We start from the raw sequence: 16,329 nt of genomic DNA on the forward strand, positions 1-16,329 counted from the left end.
GTTGTCTAGGAACTGCAACAGTGTGAAGCACAGCTGTTAAAATGGAGCCCAAATGGAGAACAAACCTTTTTGTTGTTTGTTTATGTTTATTTAAAATCAGCTCTTTAAATAACACATTTCTACATCAAGGAATAAAGATGACTGGTGCCAGGATAGCTCAGGGTGTGAGCAGGCGACCATGTATGCCGCTTGGCTGCACAGCACACACTGAAAAAATGGGAAAAGGGGGGTTGTTCATTTTGTAAAACAAATTTATGTTAAAGTATTATGTTTTTATTGTGCTGTTTCCCTAAACATGATTCAATCATGAAACATCCTTGTAAATAGTCTTGTTGTTAGATGGACATGTTTCAATCATGACCACATTACATGAAATAGTTGCAATGTATGGAAAAGCTCCTCCTACTTTTTTGATACTAAATTACCCCTCCCAATCCTTTGCCCGGGAAAAGCAATTATACTGCAGAAGAAGAAGGCCCGATTTTATCAGTGCTGCCTGGAACTTTAAGGAGGCAAGGTGAGTCTTGTTTTTTTCATTGTTTTAATTTTATAGTTTATAGTATGTAGACTATTAAAGTCGATGCTGTGTTTACAGCGAAAGGTGCACCCCACCACACCACACGCTAACGAATAAACGTGTGGTGTGGTGCACCCCACCACACGTTTATTCGTTAGCGTTAGCATGTAAGCTAGGCTATGGCTAGACTCTATATTAGCGTTACATGGCGCCTCACAATTAATTTCAAGAATGCCTAATTCACTTTTATCATTCCGCCCTGCTTTGACCCACCTTGTGTGTGTGTAAATCAGTTGTATCTGAATTTAAGCAGTGCTTTAAGTTGGTTGGTAATCACCATTACTATACCAGCACTTTAAATATGCCATACTGGGACTTTTTTCCCACCGTGGAGGTTGCACCCACACGTGCTCGCTCTGGCCCATCACGGTGTGCTCTTGTCGCATGAAGATGAACGATTAACACATGGTAGATTGCGCCCTCTTTTAATTTCCTATAGAATAAATAAGTGCAAATATTTTTTGTTCCAGGTGCTCTGCTAGAATAATGCAATGAATGGCAAGCTTGCCTGTTTCAAAGGCTCTGTAGTGTATGGTACGTATGAGTAGCTGGTTTTAAAAAAGTCAAACACAATAATTTTCTTTAATGAATAGGAAAACAAATGGATTTATACTGGTTTGTGACTCAATTAGCTATCATTAACGCACATTTTAACTAGTTTTGTTCTGTTTATTAAAGAAGAAAGGTAAACACCACCTTAGATTAAACTTTAGTTTAGCCTCTTTTTGAGAACAATGTTAATGTGTAACAACAACAAGCCTTTAATGATTTTTCATTGTTTTTCTCTCTCTCCACAGTGGCAGTGTAAGGGGTGCCGGGTAGAAGTATCAAGTAGGTCTGAACTTCTAAGACACTACAAAGTTAAACATCCTCACTTTGGGCGCACTGCTAGATTTCCATGTACATACTTTTCTTGTCCATGCACATTTAAAACATGGAATGCATTAATTTGCCACCAAAGTAGACTACACAGAAATGTAACACAAAAAAATCACTCAACTTTTACCTGTCAACTTTGTGATTGTAAGAATTTGGCAAACGAAATAGAATATTTTAGTCACATCAACACACATTTAAAAAAACACGAAAATGTAAAATGTATGTTTAATGGTTGTAGTTTCCAAACATGCATTTATGGTACTTTTAAGTCTCACAAAAGTCGCCATCACACCCCACACACACTTGAGGATTTTATTCCAGGTGTTGTAAAAAGCACTCGTTTAGCTACACCTTCATTTCCAGAAATATCTGATTTCCAGGAGGAGGATCAATGTGTAGAAGGTGCTCAGTGTGTGGAAGTGGACACGTTTGACACACAAGAGGGAAAAAGGCTACCTAAAGACCACACTGAGCAGCAACTAGCCACAGCTTTATTACAGCTGGAGTTTTTGGTACAAGTGCCAGGTATTGCAGTTGATGAGTTTTTACAGGAACTTAATTATTTACTCAACTCTGCCTCAGTTCCCACTGGTGTTGTAAGAGATATACTTGAGCGTCATATGGTCCAATTTACAGATGATTTAGTTAAGGATATTATATCAGCTCTTTGTGCATCCAATCCAGTTTGCAGAGCCATTGAAAAAGGGGGATCTCTTAGCACTGTGCATAGAAGGTTAAAATACTACAGAGAAAAATTTTGTGTTGTTGAACCAGTCACTTACCTTCTTGATAATAAAAAAGCAACCTTTCAGTATGTTCCAATATTAAAATTATTACAACAAATTTTAAATTGCCAAGCTATTCTAGATAAGGTTATTTCAAATCATAGAGGGAAGCGTGAGTTTATTGTTGACTCCTCCTATGAATTTAAATCTCCAGAGGATGGCAAATATTTAATTGAAAACGGGTTATTGAATGCAGATGAAATCAGGATTTCTATTCGCCTGTATGTGGATGAATTTGAGATTTGCAACCCTTTAGGCACTTCTAGAAAAAAGCAAAAACTCTGTGGTGTTTATTGGGTTTTGGGTAACCTGCCACCAGGATCTCATTCAGCTTTGTCCTCCATTTATCTTGCTGTCCTTTTCAAAAGTGTTGACGCAAAAGTCTATGGTTTTGAGCAAGTGTTACAGCCACTCCTGCAAGATCTTAAAACCTTGGAGACTTATGGTGTGTTTGTCCCTTTGTTGGGCACATCTTTTAAAGGTACAGTTCAGTGTATTGTTTCTGATAACTTAGGTGCGCACACTATCGCAGGCTTTGTTGAAAGTTTTTCAGGTGAGTTCTTTTGTCGATTTTGTACAGCTAAGAGATGTGATGTTGAATCTGACACAGTTGCTTGTGGTGCTTTTAATCTGCGGACTAAAGAACTGCACAATGAACATATAAAAATAGCTCTGGAAACAAATAATCATTGTTTCGGAGTTAAAAGAGAGTGCATTTTTACCAAACACCTCACACATTTCCACGTTCTGACCGGTTTTCCTCCTGATGTAGCTCATGATGCATTAGAGGGTGTTGTGCCAGTGGAGTTGGCTTACTGCTTGTCAGCATTAATTTCAAAAAAGTTTTTTACTATTGATAATCTAAATAAAGCAATATTGGCCTTTCCATACAAGTGGTCAGATAAGACAAATAAACCTCATATTGTGCCACAAAATTTGTCTGCTCGCAAAACTGTGGGGGGAAACGCCCACGAAAATTGGAGTTTGTTGAGGTTTCTCCCTTTTTTGATTGGACATTTAGTACCTGAAAATGAACCTTCATGGTTGGTGTTACTGGATTTAAAAGAGATTATTGAACTTCTTGTTGCCCCAACACATACTGATGAATCCATTTCATATCTTGAAAGCAAGATAACTGAACACAGGCAAAGATACAAAGACTTGTTTCCAGCTGCCAGACTTTTACCAAAGCACCACTTTCTTGAACACTACCCTTATTTAATAAAGTGTTTTGGTCCTTTGGTTACACTCTGGACACTTAGGTTTGAAGCTAAACATAGTTACTTTAAAAAAGTTGTGAAACATACTAGTTGTTTTAAAAACATTCCGCTGACTCTAGCTTCAAGGCACCAATTCATGATAGCATTTCACCTTAACTCGCCCTCCTATGGTAAAACCTCTCTTGATGTACCTAGTGTGTCCTCATTTCCAGTGGATCTTTTGAATCCAAATATTGCTTTGGCTTTAACATCAAAATATCCCGATATAACTGAAGTCGATCTGACTAAGAATGCATCTGTGAATGGCATACAGTACAGCACAGGCATGATAGTTGTTCAGGGGTCAACTAGCGGCATGCCAGACTTTGCTGAGATTGTGCACATGTGTGTCATTAAAAATGAATTGCTCCTTATTGTGAGAATGCTATGCGGATGGTACACTGACCATTACAGAGCCTTTGAAATAACCCCATCACCAACCAGAGAGACAAAGCTTGTGCATTTAACTGATCTGGGAGACATCTATCCACTGGCAGATTATATTGTTGGAGCAAGCCGAATGGTGACCTTGAAAAGGCATATTTTTGTTAAAGGTTTGTTACATTGTATTTAACATGTAGGTATGTTATGATAATTACTACATCAAGGCTTAAGTCAAGGCATTGTTAACTCCTTGCACTTAGCACCATTGAAAACTTTAATCAAATACTATAAAATCTGCACGACTCTGTTCACTGCAGGCACACAGCAGTGACATGAATTGGATTGGTTCTTGGCATATTTTTCTCTCCAGATATGTTTTTGAGAATAATGTGAATTTATCAGCAGATCAGATCTTTTGAAAATCTCTAAACACTAAAAAAAAATTTATATAAAAATCCTGATATATATATATATATATATATATATTTTTTTTTTTTCTCCCCTCCCTTTTTTTAAGATTGTATTTAACACTTTGTTTTATGGTTTGTGCTTTTTCAGACGGAGAATAATGGCTTCACCCTGCATACTGAAAGTCATATTGGTGGACAACACCTGCCAGAGGCTAACACTACCATGTGGACTTCCTCAATCTGTGAGTGAGCTTATGGAAGAAGTACAGCGCCAGTGTGGACTGACCTACACCTTCAACCTACAGTTTATGGATCCACTCTTTAATGATGACTTCATGAATCTGACCTCAGTATCTGAAATACAAAACAGAGGCACTATTAAGGTGGTAAATCTGTCAGATCCAACCATTTTACAGTCACCTGTTTCATCTGCTGGTTGTCGTTCACCGTCAACTTCAAGTTTTTCTGGTGTGAGCTGTCCTGATACAGACATTCTTTCTTCAACTGAGTCTCAGTCTGAGCCATCCACTTCAAGGGCATTGTGGCCAGACAAGTTTTGTGTTCCTCAGTTTTCCTTTGACTCTGAATTAAAACTTGACCGAGCCAATGCAGAATATAAAGAAAATGGGACACTTCTGACTCCAGATAACAAACTTTTGTCAAACATTCTCGATGGACTTGTGCAAGAAATTGTTCATTATGGACTTTATATAACCGACAACCAGTTCAACAGTGTGGGTGAGGCGCTCATACTAAAGCATCCCTGTCTGTCAGAGCGAGGCTCAGTAAGTGGGTATGCTGGTTGGAAACATCGCTTAAAAAACAAGCTTTCAATTTACCGAACTCAGTTACGAAAACTTGGTTGTCACGAAGTAACTGTCAATGCTTTGAGCCACAAGCCACAAGGCAAAGGCCCTGCTTTTGCCATTAAAAAGCCAAGGCGCTCTGAAGTGAACTATTGCCCCCCCTATCCCACAGGAGAGACTGAGGAAACTTTAGAAACATTTCGAGTGGAACTTAAAATGGATGTAAAAAAGAGGAACGGCAAAGAAACAGTGCATCGAAAAATGGACAAGACGTTCTCATACAGAAGATTAGAGGTAGTTCGGGAAACACCCATGGTACAAGATTTCCAGGAACGGTGGCCTGCGCTCTTTGATGTGTTTGAGGTTTGTAAAATGGTGATGAAATGTACTGAACTGAAGTTGGTTCAGCCAAAAAAAATATTTGTTGTCTATTTTTTCAGATAAACGCTGAATTCAAGAGAATCACCACTCTGCCACTGCAGTCCCGGTTCCTCTCGCAGCTAGACATTCTGTCTTCCAAACTTATTGCTCTCTATAAAAAAAGAGGTGGACTAATAGGCAAACGCCTAAAAAGTATAATGGACCAAATGACTGAAGTAAGATGAAAAAAAAAAAGATTCATTCATTTTTTGATTAGGAAATGTAGTAATTTCAAATCTGTCCACACATCCTCTAGGAAGATGTCGACCATGGGCGTGAAAGTGTTCTGAAGGGCCTTTGTGTGTACCTCAATGAAGACCCCGAACATCTGATACGACAGCATGTAGTGAGTATTATGAAACTGATAGAATTTTTTACATTTCTAATAGTTGCATGACATTTTTAATTATTTATTATACATATGATAATTATCATATCTGGCAACACTGATTACTGCTTCCTATAGACTGCATATATTGCCGAAAGGACGTTTATCTAATGTGAAAACGTAAATCTGTCAATATGTGTTTGATAACTCTGGCTTTCTCAAGAACCCGGATGTGTGGCACAAAAATCTGAATTTTGTAACTGAAGTTGAATTATTGAACTGAAAGTGAAAGTAGTCTATTAAATCGTTAAATTCAGTTTCAAACCAGTGCATTCAATTTCAAATTATGCACATGCAGATTTAATCTGAGCAATTCAAATTCAGTTTCTGCTGGCACAAGTTTTTGTGATTTATCATCTAGATCAATTTTAAGTAGTTTACATACTTTTAGCTTTTCTTAAAATTTGACTAATTATTGGATAAAGTAATTTTTATCAATGCCAACTAAATCTGAAAAAGTTAAATATTGCCTTTTAAGCTAGTAATGTTTATGTGAATGAGTGAATTTTGCATTTAGCTCATGGTCTGGAAGCTTTAAATTTTCTTTAAATCTTTTTTTTTTTTTGTCAGGGAGTAAGTGATACAGCCTTTGAAGAATCAGTTGAGGAAACTACTGTGGGGATCTTCACGGTGAAACAACAGGAGGCGCAGCCTACTCCAGACGATGTAGGAATTATCCTGGAAGGCCAAATTGTTATCCAGGATTTAGACAATGTTCCTCTGGCTGTTGCACTACTGTTTGGCCTCCTGTATGCTCTAAATATGGATTATCCTCATCAACTCAGGTATACCTTTGAAGTGATCCAGAAACTGATCATGGAGCTAGATGGTGGCACACTTTCAAAGAAAGTCCAGGTCCTGAAGAATAGACTCAATGAGTAATGCTGGCCAGTGAGCATGACCAGCTTATTTGAGGACTTGTCCATTTAAGTTGCTTTTCATTGTTCTCATGTTGTTGTAAACAAACTTTTAAATATGCTTAGTTACTTAAAAAAAAAAAAGGCGTTCTGTAGAAAGAAGGATTTTCATTGTTTAAGATGTGTTTAGCTGCACTCGATATAATTTTCACATTTTACCAACTGAAATTGTTTGTAAGAAATTGTGCAGTAAGGGGTATGGTGTTCCATATAACACCCCAGAAAGTTGGCCCTTTATAAAAGATAGATATAACTTTGATTTGCGGGTCAATCGTTTGTGGAAGTCCATTTGAAATTTTTATTTATTTTTGTCAGACTCACTTTTGTATCGGTATCTGAACAGAGAGGTTATGTGGCATGCACTTTGTTTTTCTACTTTGTCAGTGATCCTTGGTTTGTCTGAAAACCCTGCTGTAAACTGTTAGGATGTAGACTCATCTGAATGTTGACTATTTTGTATTAAAATGTTTGGCTTATTGGAAAATGTTATCAGCTGTATTTGTTTTATTCTTGCTACAGTGTACTACTTTCAAAAGGTTTAGGCTATGTAAGATGGATTTGATAGATTAACACCAAATCTATATTGTGATACATTTTAGGTTGTTACCACATAACTACATTGTAAGTGAAACATTTAAATTTATTGTAATGTCTAGATAAAAAACTACATAATATATTCAACATGAAGTAAATTTATGTTACAAGTATAAAAGATTCATATACATAAAATGTGACAGAAATGCATGATATAAACACACTTGGATTAGGATATTTCAACATGAAATGATTAAATTTTACAACATGAAATGATTAGAAGTTTTCAACATGAAATATTCACAGTCATTTAACATGTATATATTATGCTGGGATTATATAATGAAGTTATAAAATGAAAACATAATCTAATTGCGTGCAACCGATGTACATGTTTCAATTATATAAATCCAACAGACTTTTTTTTTCAGTGCAGGTTCAAATGCTGGCCTATTGCCATTTGCTGCGTCTCTGCCCCTGTTTCTCCTCCCTGCTTTCCTGTCTATATTCACTGTTAAATAAGGCCAAAAAAAAAAAAAAATCTGAGCAAATGATTAATTTCTAAATATATTAACAGCTCTCTAGTAAAACATTAAGTTAAATAAAACTATGTAGTTATGATGCTTAACTTTAATCTCAGCCAAACTGATTTGCAAGGAACAAATGAAACACTGAAATTAATCAGCTGGTAGAGCAGCGGCAACGGACAACTCCAAAAAAGTTGGAGCATATTGCAATTAAGCAATATCTTGATAATTCAAGTAAATATTTGCCATTCTTTTTGTTTCCCAATTTTGAAATGGTAATCGAGAAATGAGCCATTTCCTGATTTTTGTTTTCTCATTCCTAAATGAAAATCCATTGGCCACAAAGTACACAGACCCAACAACCACCACAGCAACAGGGCTTTCATCTCAGGGTTCATGTTAATACAAGTTACTGCATATAACAGGGAAAACTGGAATCTCTGCACCGTGAGGTTTGATGTGATTTATCATCACAACTGTTACACTAACTGTTTCCACTAGTACCTACTGGATTTAAGACAACTTGCCAGGGCCTCGTTTTTTTTACATTACAATTGAGCATCACATCAATGTGGGTGGAGTCGCTATATCAACAAGGGCAGTAATCTCTTGACTCAATTTGTATGTGACTCAAAACACAACACAACAATGGATGAAATAGAGGCAAGTTAATGGCAGCTAATGCCAGTTTACTATACTGTAGTCATCATGCATAACTCCCCCATACGATATTTTAATGGATGAAGGTTATCATTGTTAAGTATTAAAATATGTATGCTGTGTGTGCGTTTCAGATGGCTCTCAACTACCACTGCAAACTGTCAGTCTAGGCCAGGGCACTTCAAGTCCAGGCCTCGTGAGCCAGTGTCCTGCAGGTTTTAGATGTGTCTCTGCTTCAACACACCTGAGTCAAATATAGAAGTCATTAGCAAGACTCTGGAGAACTTGACTGCATACTGAGGAGGTAATTCAGCCATTTGATTCAGGTGTGTTGGATCGGGGACACATCTAAAACCTGCAGGACAGGGGCTCTCGAGGCCTGGAATTGAAGAGCCCTGGTCTAGGCATTCAGCCGAGCTTCCCAGTGGTTTGCATGCCTCCATTTTCTTAATGTTGGGTTTTAAAAATGGTGTGCTTGATTCTGGTGAAGGAGTTGGTCTCATGACTTAGTTAGTGACAACATTCCCTGGCCAATCAGTGGCATGCTGTCCTTCGACGTCACATTTTCGGATCGCCTCAAATCACTTGGAACCCCGGCTGAGTGAGTACTAAAAAAGTACCTGGTACCAGGACCTAATGGAAAAGCCTACAAAATCGTGCCGAGTCGAGTTGAGCTGTGCTGAGTAGGTACTAATGGGAACGCGGCACTAGACATCACAACTGATAGTTTGGTGAAGGTGACTGAATCACAATTCTGAACTCATCTACTTTTAATATTCAACTATCTTTAATTGTAGACACTAAAATCACTTTTTTATTTGATTTGATTTTGTTTATTAAAGACAGGCTTTGCTGAGGCTAACGTGTAACAATGTTTAGTAGATGGTTGTAGTTCCTAAAAGTGGATGGAATGAAAATGAAATGAGAGGTAAAAATGAGCATTGTACTTTCACTGTGGTCGACCTTAAATTGAATGCTATAAAAAAAGAATGAGACCTGTATAATTACTCATATAATGGACTATAAAGAGAAGTTTTAGAAATGGCAGCTTTGCGCGAACATTCCTTGTAAAACATTAACCAAATCGTCACACATTTTAACTGCACTTCCAAATTATCTGCAAAGATATACAAATTGTTCTCTTCCATCTTGATTGTTTTTAGACCATTATTCATTATCCATACAGAGCTAGCCTCAAACATGAAGAAAAATTCCCTTTTATTTTGCCCTGGAAGGAAAGAAAAGCCAAAGATGTGCACAAACATAAAGTGAACTCCCAGTGTCGCCTGAGATAACCTCTAGCGCCACAATGCATGCATGCACAGAGACACACCCACAATCTACACCTCAGTCTGTGTTGTAAAGTTTCACAATAATCTGTTTTATGACTGTCACACAGAGTCTGTTTTCTGATGCTTATCTTTTCATGATTCATGTAGTTGTAGTTCAAGTTCTTTGCATTTTAATCTTCATTTTTTCTCATGATTTTAGAACACATGAAACACATGATGTAAGTGAGTCACAAGTTTTTGAGATGTGTAAAATGTCATTAAAAACAAAGAGCAGTTACTTGTAAATCATTTAAAGACTGTAAAAAAATACAAGTCAAGTCAAAGTTTATTGCTAAAGCCATATCTATTAAACCAACCTCAGTTGACCAAAGTGCTGTGAAGGTTACAATAACAAATACTATACATCAATCACTAAATCAACAGTCACATAGAAAATAAATAAAAAGCTGTGTTTTGAAACTGTGGTATAAGAACAAAGGAAGTAAAAAAACAAAACAAAGTAACAACACATATGGTAAAATGAAAAGATAAAAATGTATTTGTAAAAGCAAAAATACTGAAAATACTTTAACACTAAAAAACATTTCCCAGAATACTCATTTACTTTGAGTTATCCCCCCCCCACCCACACACACAAAATACTAGTTTCCAAGTATGTTTTTTGTTTTGTTTGTTTAAAGAGAGAAGAAATAAAAAGTGTTGAAGTCACCATGAGATTTATAAATTCTATTTAATCTGATTCATCTTTATGGGAAACACCGTAAATTAATGGGTTCTGCCATGTACGCAAAAAACAAAAAAATTGAGTAATCTGATTACATTTAAATTTTTCATGTACTTTTGTTGTGTAAGTACAATGTAATATGCTAAATTTAATGGATTCTGGTCCAATGAAATTTTCTTGATTACTATACATTCAGTTTATACCAAACGTATTTCTCTTATTGATTATTTGAATAAATAAACCTTTGCTTTGATGTAGTTTAGTTGCAGTTTCCTTTAAATGATTGTGTCATTTTATGAGGTCAAAGAACAATTTTCTGAGTGTGTCTGATGATAAAAGTAAAGAAACCTTGGAGGGAATGTCCTTGAATAATAAGCTTTACAACATACTTTACAGCCATAAATATGCAGCCCACAGCAGAAATGCTCAGCAGCTGGTTGTTTTCTGCTGGGGACAAATCATCTGCACCCTCCTTGTATCAGGTAAGATCAAATACTTTTCTTTCCACCCTCAAATTCTCATGCTGTATGTCTTCTAACTAGTAGATGAAGCAATTTCTCATACAGCAGCAATGGGAGAAAGGGGTAAAAAACATTTAAAATGGCTTTTTCTTGCTCTTTTTTTTACTGGCTTGAACAGAGGCCACGCCTTCTTAAGTTGTTTCTGTAGATATTTTTCTTTTTTAAAAAAGAATTCCCACATCTGCTTAAATCTCCATTCTCCCACAACATAAAACATGGTGTTGTTTTATATGCAGTTTGTGAGGGAGTCAGATTTCTCTGGTTGCTTTATTTTCCTTTTGAACTGTGTGAGAGGAAAGCTGTTCTCCATCATTTAGAGACATAACAGTGAATGGTCTCTTTAATTTTAGTAAGATCACTTTTACATAGAAATCCACTCAAACAGGTATTTTAAATATTACACCATTAATCTAAATCTAAAATCAGACAAAAAAAAGAGAAAGTTTAGGGAATTCTATTAAATGCTAAGTTTCAGTGGCAAAATAAGTCTAGTAAAAATTAAAAGCAGTGTTGATCTGTACTTAAACTTAATTTGTATCTGTACTTAATTTTTGATAACTTTCTGCTTTTCTTCTGTTTTTAAACAAATATTTATACTTCTTTACTCCTTACATTTTCAAAACAGGCTCATTACTTTAACCAATTTGATGGAATTGTTTTTTTTTTCACATCAGTGATGCTCTTCAAACTTCTTACTGATTTGAAATTAATTGGAGTAAACAATAACACATAAAAGATAATACTATTGGTGTATCCATCACTGGAGTTTATCACATACAAAGAGATAAAAAAGGAAAAAAAACATGTAATTCATGCATCATTTATACCAGTTCCGTCATGGTGCATGGGGGAAATAAAGGAACCAACTGCTGATACAGCAGATGAAAGTTCAGTGTCTTTATTTTTGACCAGCAATTAAATTGATAGTAAATGTCCATTCACTCTTCCTACTCCTGGGCTCAGGAAGGAGCAGCGGTCTCAAACTCCCGGCCCCCAGGCTGCATCCGATCCCGCCCCCTACTTTCGGCCCATGCTTTGATGTCAAAAATACAATTATAAAGACAATTCGGCCCTTTAACTTTTCAATAAATTCCCTGCTCAAAAGTTCTTGTCTCTTGTGGCGATTTCTTCTTTTAGCATTGTGACGCTCTACTTAGACCCTTCTGAAGATCCAATTGTGCAAAATGCAAATTCTTGCAATTTTTTAACTGGTCTTAAGATTTTGATCAGGAGTGTAGAATAACTTTGTATTATTGAAAGGTTCCATGAGAATACTGGGCAGCTTAGTGCGGGCCACACTGGTTAGTATGCAATCCGTGGTAGTGAACTATGCTGGACTGATGCAGAGTAGCATTTGATTTTAAGCTGATGATGATTAGATTCACTCAATGAGTTCCTTCTTTATGCCAGTTTTTTAGTGTCCATGGGGTAGAAATCAGCCATGATAGCTCATGTAATATCTAATTATATTTTGATGAATTTCGTTGTGCCTGTACACTCTACAGGAACTCACATTATAAATGACTGTAACTTATTTCTAAGTGATTCTTTCCCAATCTTAGGATCTTCCCCCATCTGCTTAATCCCACTTCAACCCTTGACTGAGCCTATTTTTCTGTTTAGGAGCCAGATTTACTGTGAGTGCAATTGCCAAATAGTGGTTAGTTTACAAAACTTGTGCTGTTTTCTTAACACACAAGCAGTCAATTCATTTTCCATATCAAGTGCAAAAAAGTAAGACTTGCTTTTTTCCTGTGTTAAATATCGGCACAACTAGCAGTAAACTGCGTGTCCCAAATGTTAGCAAATCCGTTTATGCGCCTGGTTTAAATATTCGCCTTCCTATATTTTGCACCTTGATAAAGGAACTCTCAGAAATACATGTAACCTGTGTTAGGAGTAGACCAAATGCTACGCAATGGAAAATAACATGTGTAAGCATCAAAGCCTATTTAACTGCTACTCTGGGTTTGTTAACCCTAAAATGAGGGAAACTCAGGTTTTCAGTTTCAGAAAGAGAGCAAACTCCAACTCTGAGTCCGTTACCATGGTAACAGACTCTGTGAACCTAACCTGCTCACTGTCAGGTTTTATCTGACTCCTCCCCTCCTGCTGCACCTGAACCACCTGTCTGACTCATTTCGTCATTCATAAAGTGGCTGTCAGAGCGTCAGAGGAGGGAATTCATCTGCAGACCTTTAGGGTTTTACAAACACTGAAATCACAGTTAGACTTTAGTTTGTTATTTTTGTACATAACATGAAGCTTTTACTTGTCACTCGTTCACTCCTCAACAGGCTGTAAGGTTGGAGAGAGCAATGATGTCATGGATTTACAATGGGCGCAGCTGCAGCTGTCAGACTGTCAGTCAGTTCCTCTGAAACATTTACTGTAGTTACTATAGCATCACTGTTACATCACACTGATCTGTATGAAGCTTTAGACAAAGAACACACTGATCAATGATTGATCATTGATTGTGTTGTAAAAGGTCACTGATGGAAAAATGCTGATGTGAATGTTTGAGTCAAGATGAGGCTGAAATGATTTTAAGTCTTGAAAACTGAACTAAATGGATTTGAATTGACTTAAATGTCAACATTTTGAAAGGTACGAGGTCTGAAATTCAGAGTATGAGTATTCTGATATATTTTCCAGTGAAAATCACCTAAATCAGTGATCATAGGCTTTATAATGAATCTGCAACCTGTTACCAAGATCTCAGAGTTGATCAACTCAGAGTATGTTTTTAAACTGCTTCCTGGAATAGGGCCCAGGAGACGTGACGTGTTAGGTGATGTGCTTAAAGTGACACGGGTGACACATATCCAACAGTGACAAAAAATTTTCTATTGCTTGCACATACAATCTTGTCAGTGGGCAATGCAACACTTTGATTATCGCCAAAACCCTGACGCAATGGATCAGTGAATCTGGCTCTAGGTGTCAAGGCAAAGTCCATCCATCTGCAATGTAGAAAACAGCCTTTAATTATTTATTTTAATTCCCTTTGTTTTTCTGTGTTTTACTTAACAGATGCTGAAGTTGTGTGAATTCATTAGAAGTAGAATTTAGGGTGAAGTAAAGTTTTTATCACATCCATCCACTTCCGCTCATCCTGTTCAGGGTCGTGGGGGGTCTGGAGCCTATCCCAGCTCATATGGCAAGAGGCAGGGTACACCCTGAACAGGTCGGCAGACTGTCGCAGGGCCAACACAGAGAGACAAACAACCTTTCACACATATGGGCAATTTAGTGTAGCCAATTAACCTAACCCCAGTAAGTGCATGTTTTTGGAATGTGGGAGGAAACCCACGCAAGCATGGGGAGATCATGCAAACTCCACACAGAGAAAGGGAGAGGTCTGGGCCAAGGTGGAATCGAACCCAGACCTTCCAGATGTTTTTCTAACTGTGAGGCAGCAGCGCTAACTACTGCGCCACCGTGCTGCCCTGTAATAAGTGATAATATGTTTTTATCACGTTGTATTAATATTATTTTCACAAAAATAGCTAATAGAAATGTCCTTCAAAGAGTTACTTCTGACTTTTAGACTTTGGGCATTCATTTCAGATTCTGCAGTTTTTCATTTTTACTTATGTAAAGAAGTTGAATCAGTACTTCTACTTTTACCAGAGTATTTCTTTAAACATAAATATTTGTACTTCTACTTAAGTACAGAATGTCTGTACTTTTGCCACCTTTGTGCGGATGAGGTGAATGTTAGACAGTAAGCATTTAGTTTAGATGCACCTGTAAGTTCTTGTATGAATGGGTGTGAATGGGTCAATGCAAATGTGTTGTATAAGCACTTTGAGTGCTCAGAGTAGAAAAGTGCTATAAAAGAGCTAGTCCATTTACCATTGTACTATGCTGAGAAAGGCATATTATGCTTACTGCATTGTAAACATTAAATAAAACTATAAAAAATATGTCAACACTGGCAGCAGCTGCTTACAACTAAAGGTGTTTGAATATATTTAAAAAATGTATTGAAACCTGAAAAATTGTTCAATTAATGAACATTTAAACAAAACCATTTTTTTTTTTTGGTTCACGTGCATTTTATTTGAACAGGCAGCAACATGTTTCTCATCACAGTGTAAATGCAAAAGCAGAACAGTATTATATATGAAAATACAATTTCTAAGATAAAATATTGATATAGATGTTCTTCTCTCATTCAACAGGAGCACCAAATCATGGAGAACCTCACAGATCTTATGAGTAAATGGCCGTATGGCCCCAAAATGGCATTCAGCACAAAAAGTTGGGGTGTTGTGGTAAACTTTGATTTGGCTGCAGGACTTCTCCTGTCCACCTCTCTGTTGGGCCTTCTTACCTATTACTGTGTCTTCTGGGAACAACGACGCAGTGCACTCAGTCTTTTAAAGAGAAGCTTCATCATGTCCTTCTCATGTGAGCATGTGAACCTCAGAGGCGTTCAAAACACCCATGTCTCCGTTTTGGCTCTGATTTTCGTCGATGTCGTGAACGTGGTTGGAGCAGTAACCCTCGGAAGTTATTTGGCTGCAGATAGCTGTTCCATAAATAAATGTGTGTTCACCTTTAACCTGTGGGTTTTTTCGAGAAGGTTCTCAGTGATGATACATCTTCTGACTGCCCTCATTTCACTCCTTTACCTTTGCCACCCACACCTGGGAGCCAAACTACGCTGTGTTTTCTCTCTGGTTTCTTTATTGATTTGTGTTTTACACTACAGTTCTTTAGTCTACACCATTGAGGCACTCTACTTGCAAGAAGCTCTGACCTGTGCACTTGCTGTGGCCATAGCTGCAACATCTGGTCTCACAGGGAGAATAAAAGAGAAGCTGTGGATTATAATTGTTGCAATGGTCACTTTCTTAGTCGTCTACTTCCCCAATTTTGTTCTTGACTACCTAATCTACAGTAGGAGCATCTCTGGACTTCTAACAGATGACTATATTGTAATTTCTCAGAATGTATATTATTTCACAAACTTTAACGTTATTCTCGATGGACTCCTGTGTTACGCAATCCTGAAGTTGTCTGCTGCAGAAGCAGATGTAGAAGATGAAGAACAACAACCACAACAATGGGAGCTACAACAACGAGGGCAACAGCAACCACAAAAAGATCAGCAACAACAACAAAAACCGTGGCAGCAGCAACCACAACAACAACCATGGCAGCAGCAGCAGCAACCACAACAACAACCATGGCAGCAGCAGCAGCAACCACAACAACAACCATGGCAGCAGCAG

General features: G+C 37.3%; 1 protein-coding gene and 1 long non-coding RNA gene across 2 annotated transcripts; both read left to right on the plus strand.

The window, feature by feature from the left end:
• Nucleotides 1-275: 275 nt before the first annotated feature.
• On the plus strand, nt 276-1,638 carry LOC115797457 (uncharacterized). The gene is made up of 3 exons (XR_004021415.1): nt 276-517; nt 1,048-1,111; nt 1,375-1,638. It is a non-coding gene; the product is annotated as an uncharacterized LOC115797457 (long non-coding RNA).
• A 3,207-nt stretch (nt 1,639-4,845) lies between these two features.
• LOC115797472 (uncharacterized) lies at nt 4,846-7,016 on the plus strand. The gene is made up of 4 exons (XM_030754053.1): nt 4,846-5,463; nt 5,541-5,696; nt 5,777-5,866; nt 6,479-7,016. The coding sequence occupies exons 1-4, from the start codon at nt 5,317-5,319 to the stop codon at nt 6,788-6,790; spliced, it is 705 nt and encodes a 234-aa protein (XP_030609913.1). The 5' UTR covers nt 4,846-5,316; the 3' UTR covers nt 6,791-7,016.
• The last annotated feature ends 9,313 nt before the right edge of the window (nt 7,017-16,329 follow it).

The sequence above is a fragment of the Archocentrus centrarchus genome, chromosome 18 (genome assembly GCF_007364275.1).
Source record: "Archocentrus centrarchus isolate MPI-CPG fArcCen1 chromosome 18, fArcCen1, whole genome shotgun sequence".
Taxonomy (NCBI): Eukaryota; Metazoa; Chordata; class Actinopteri; order Cichliformes; family Cichlidae; genus Archocentrus; species Archocentrus centrarchus.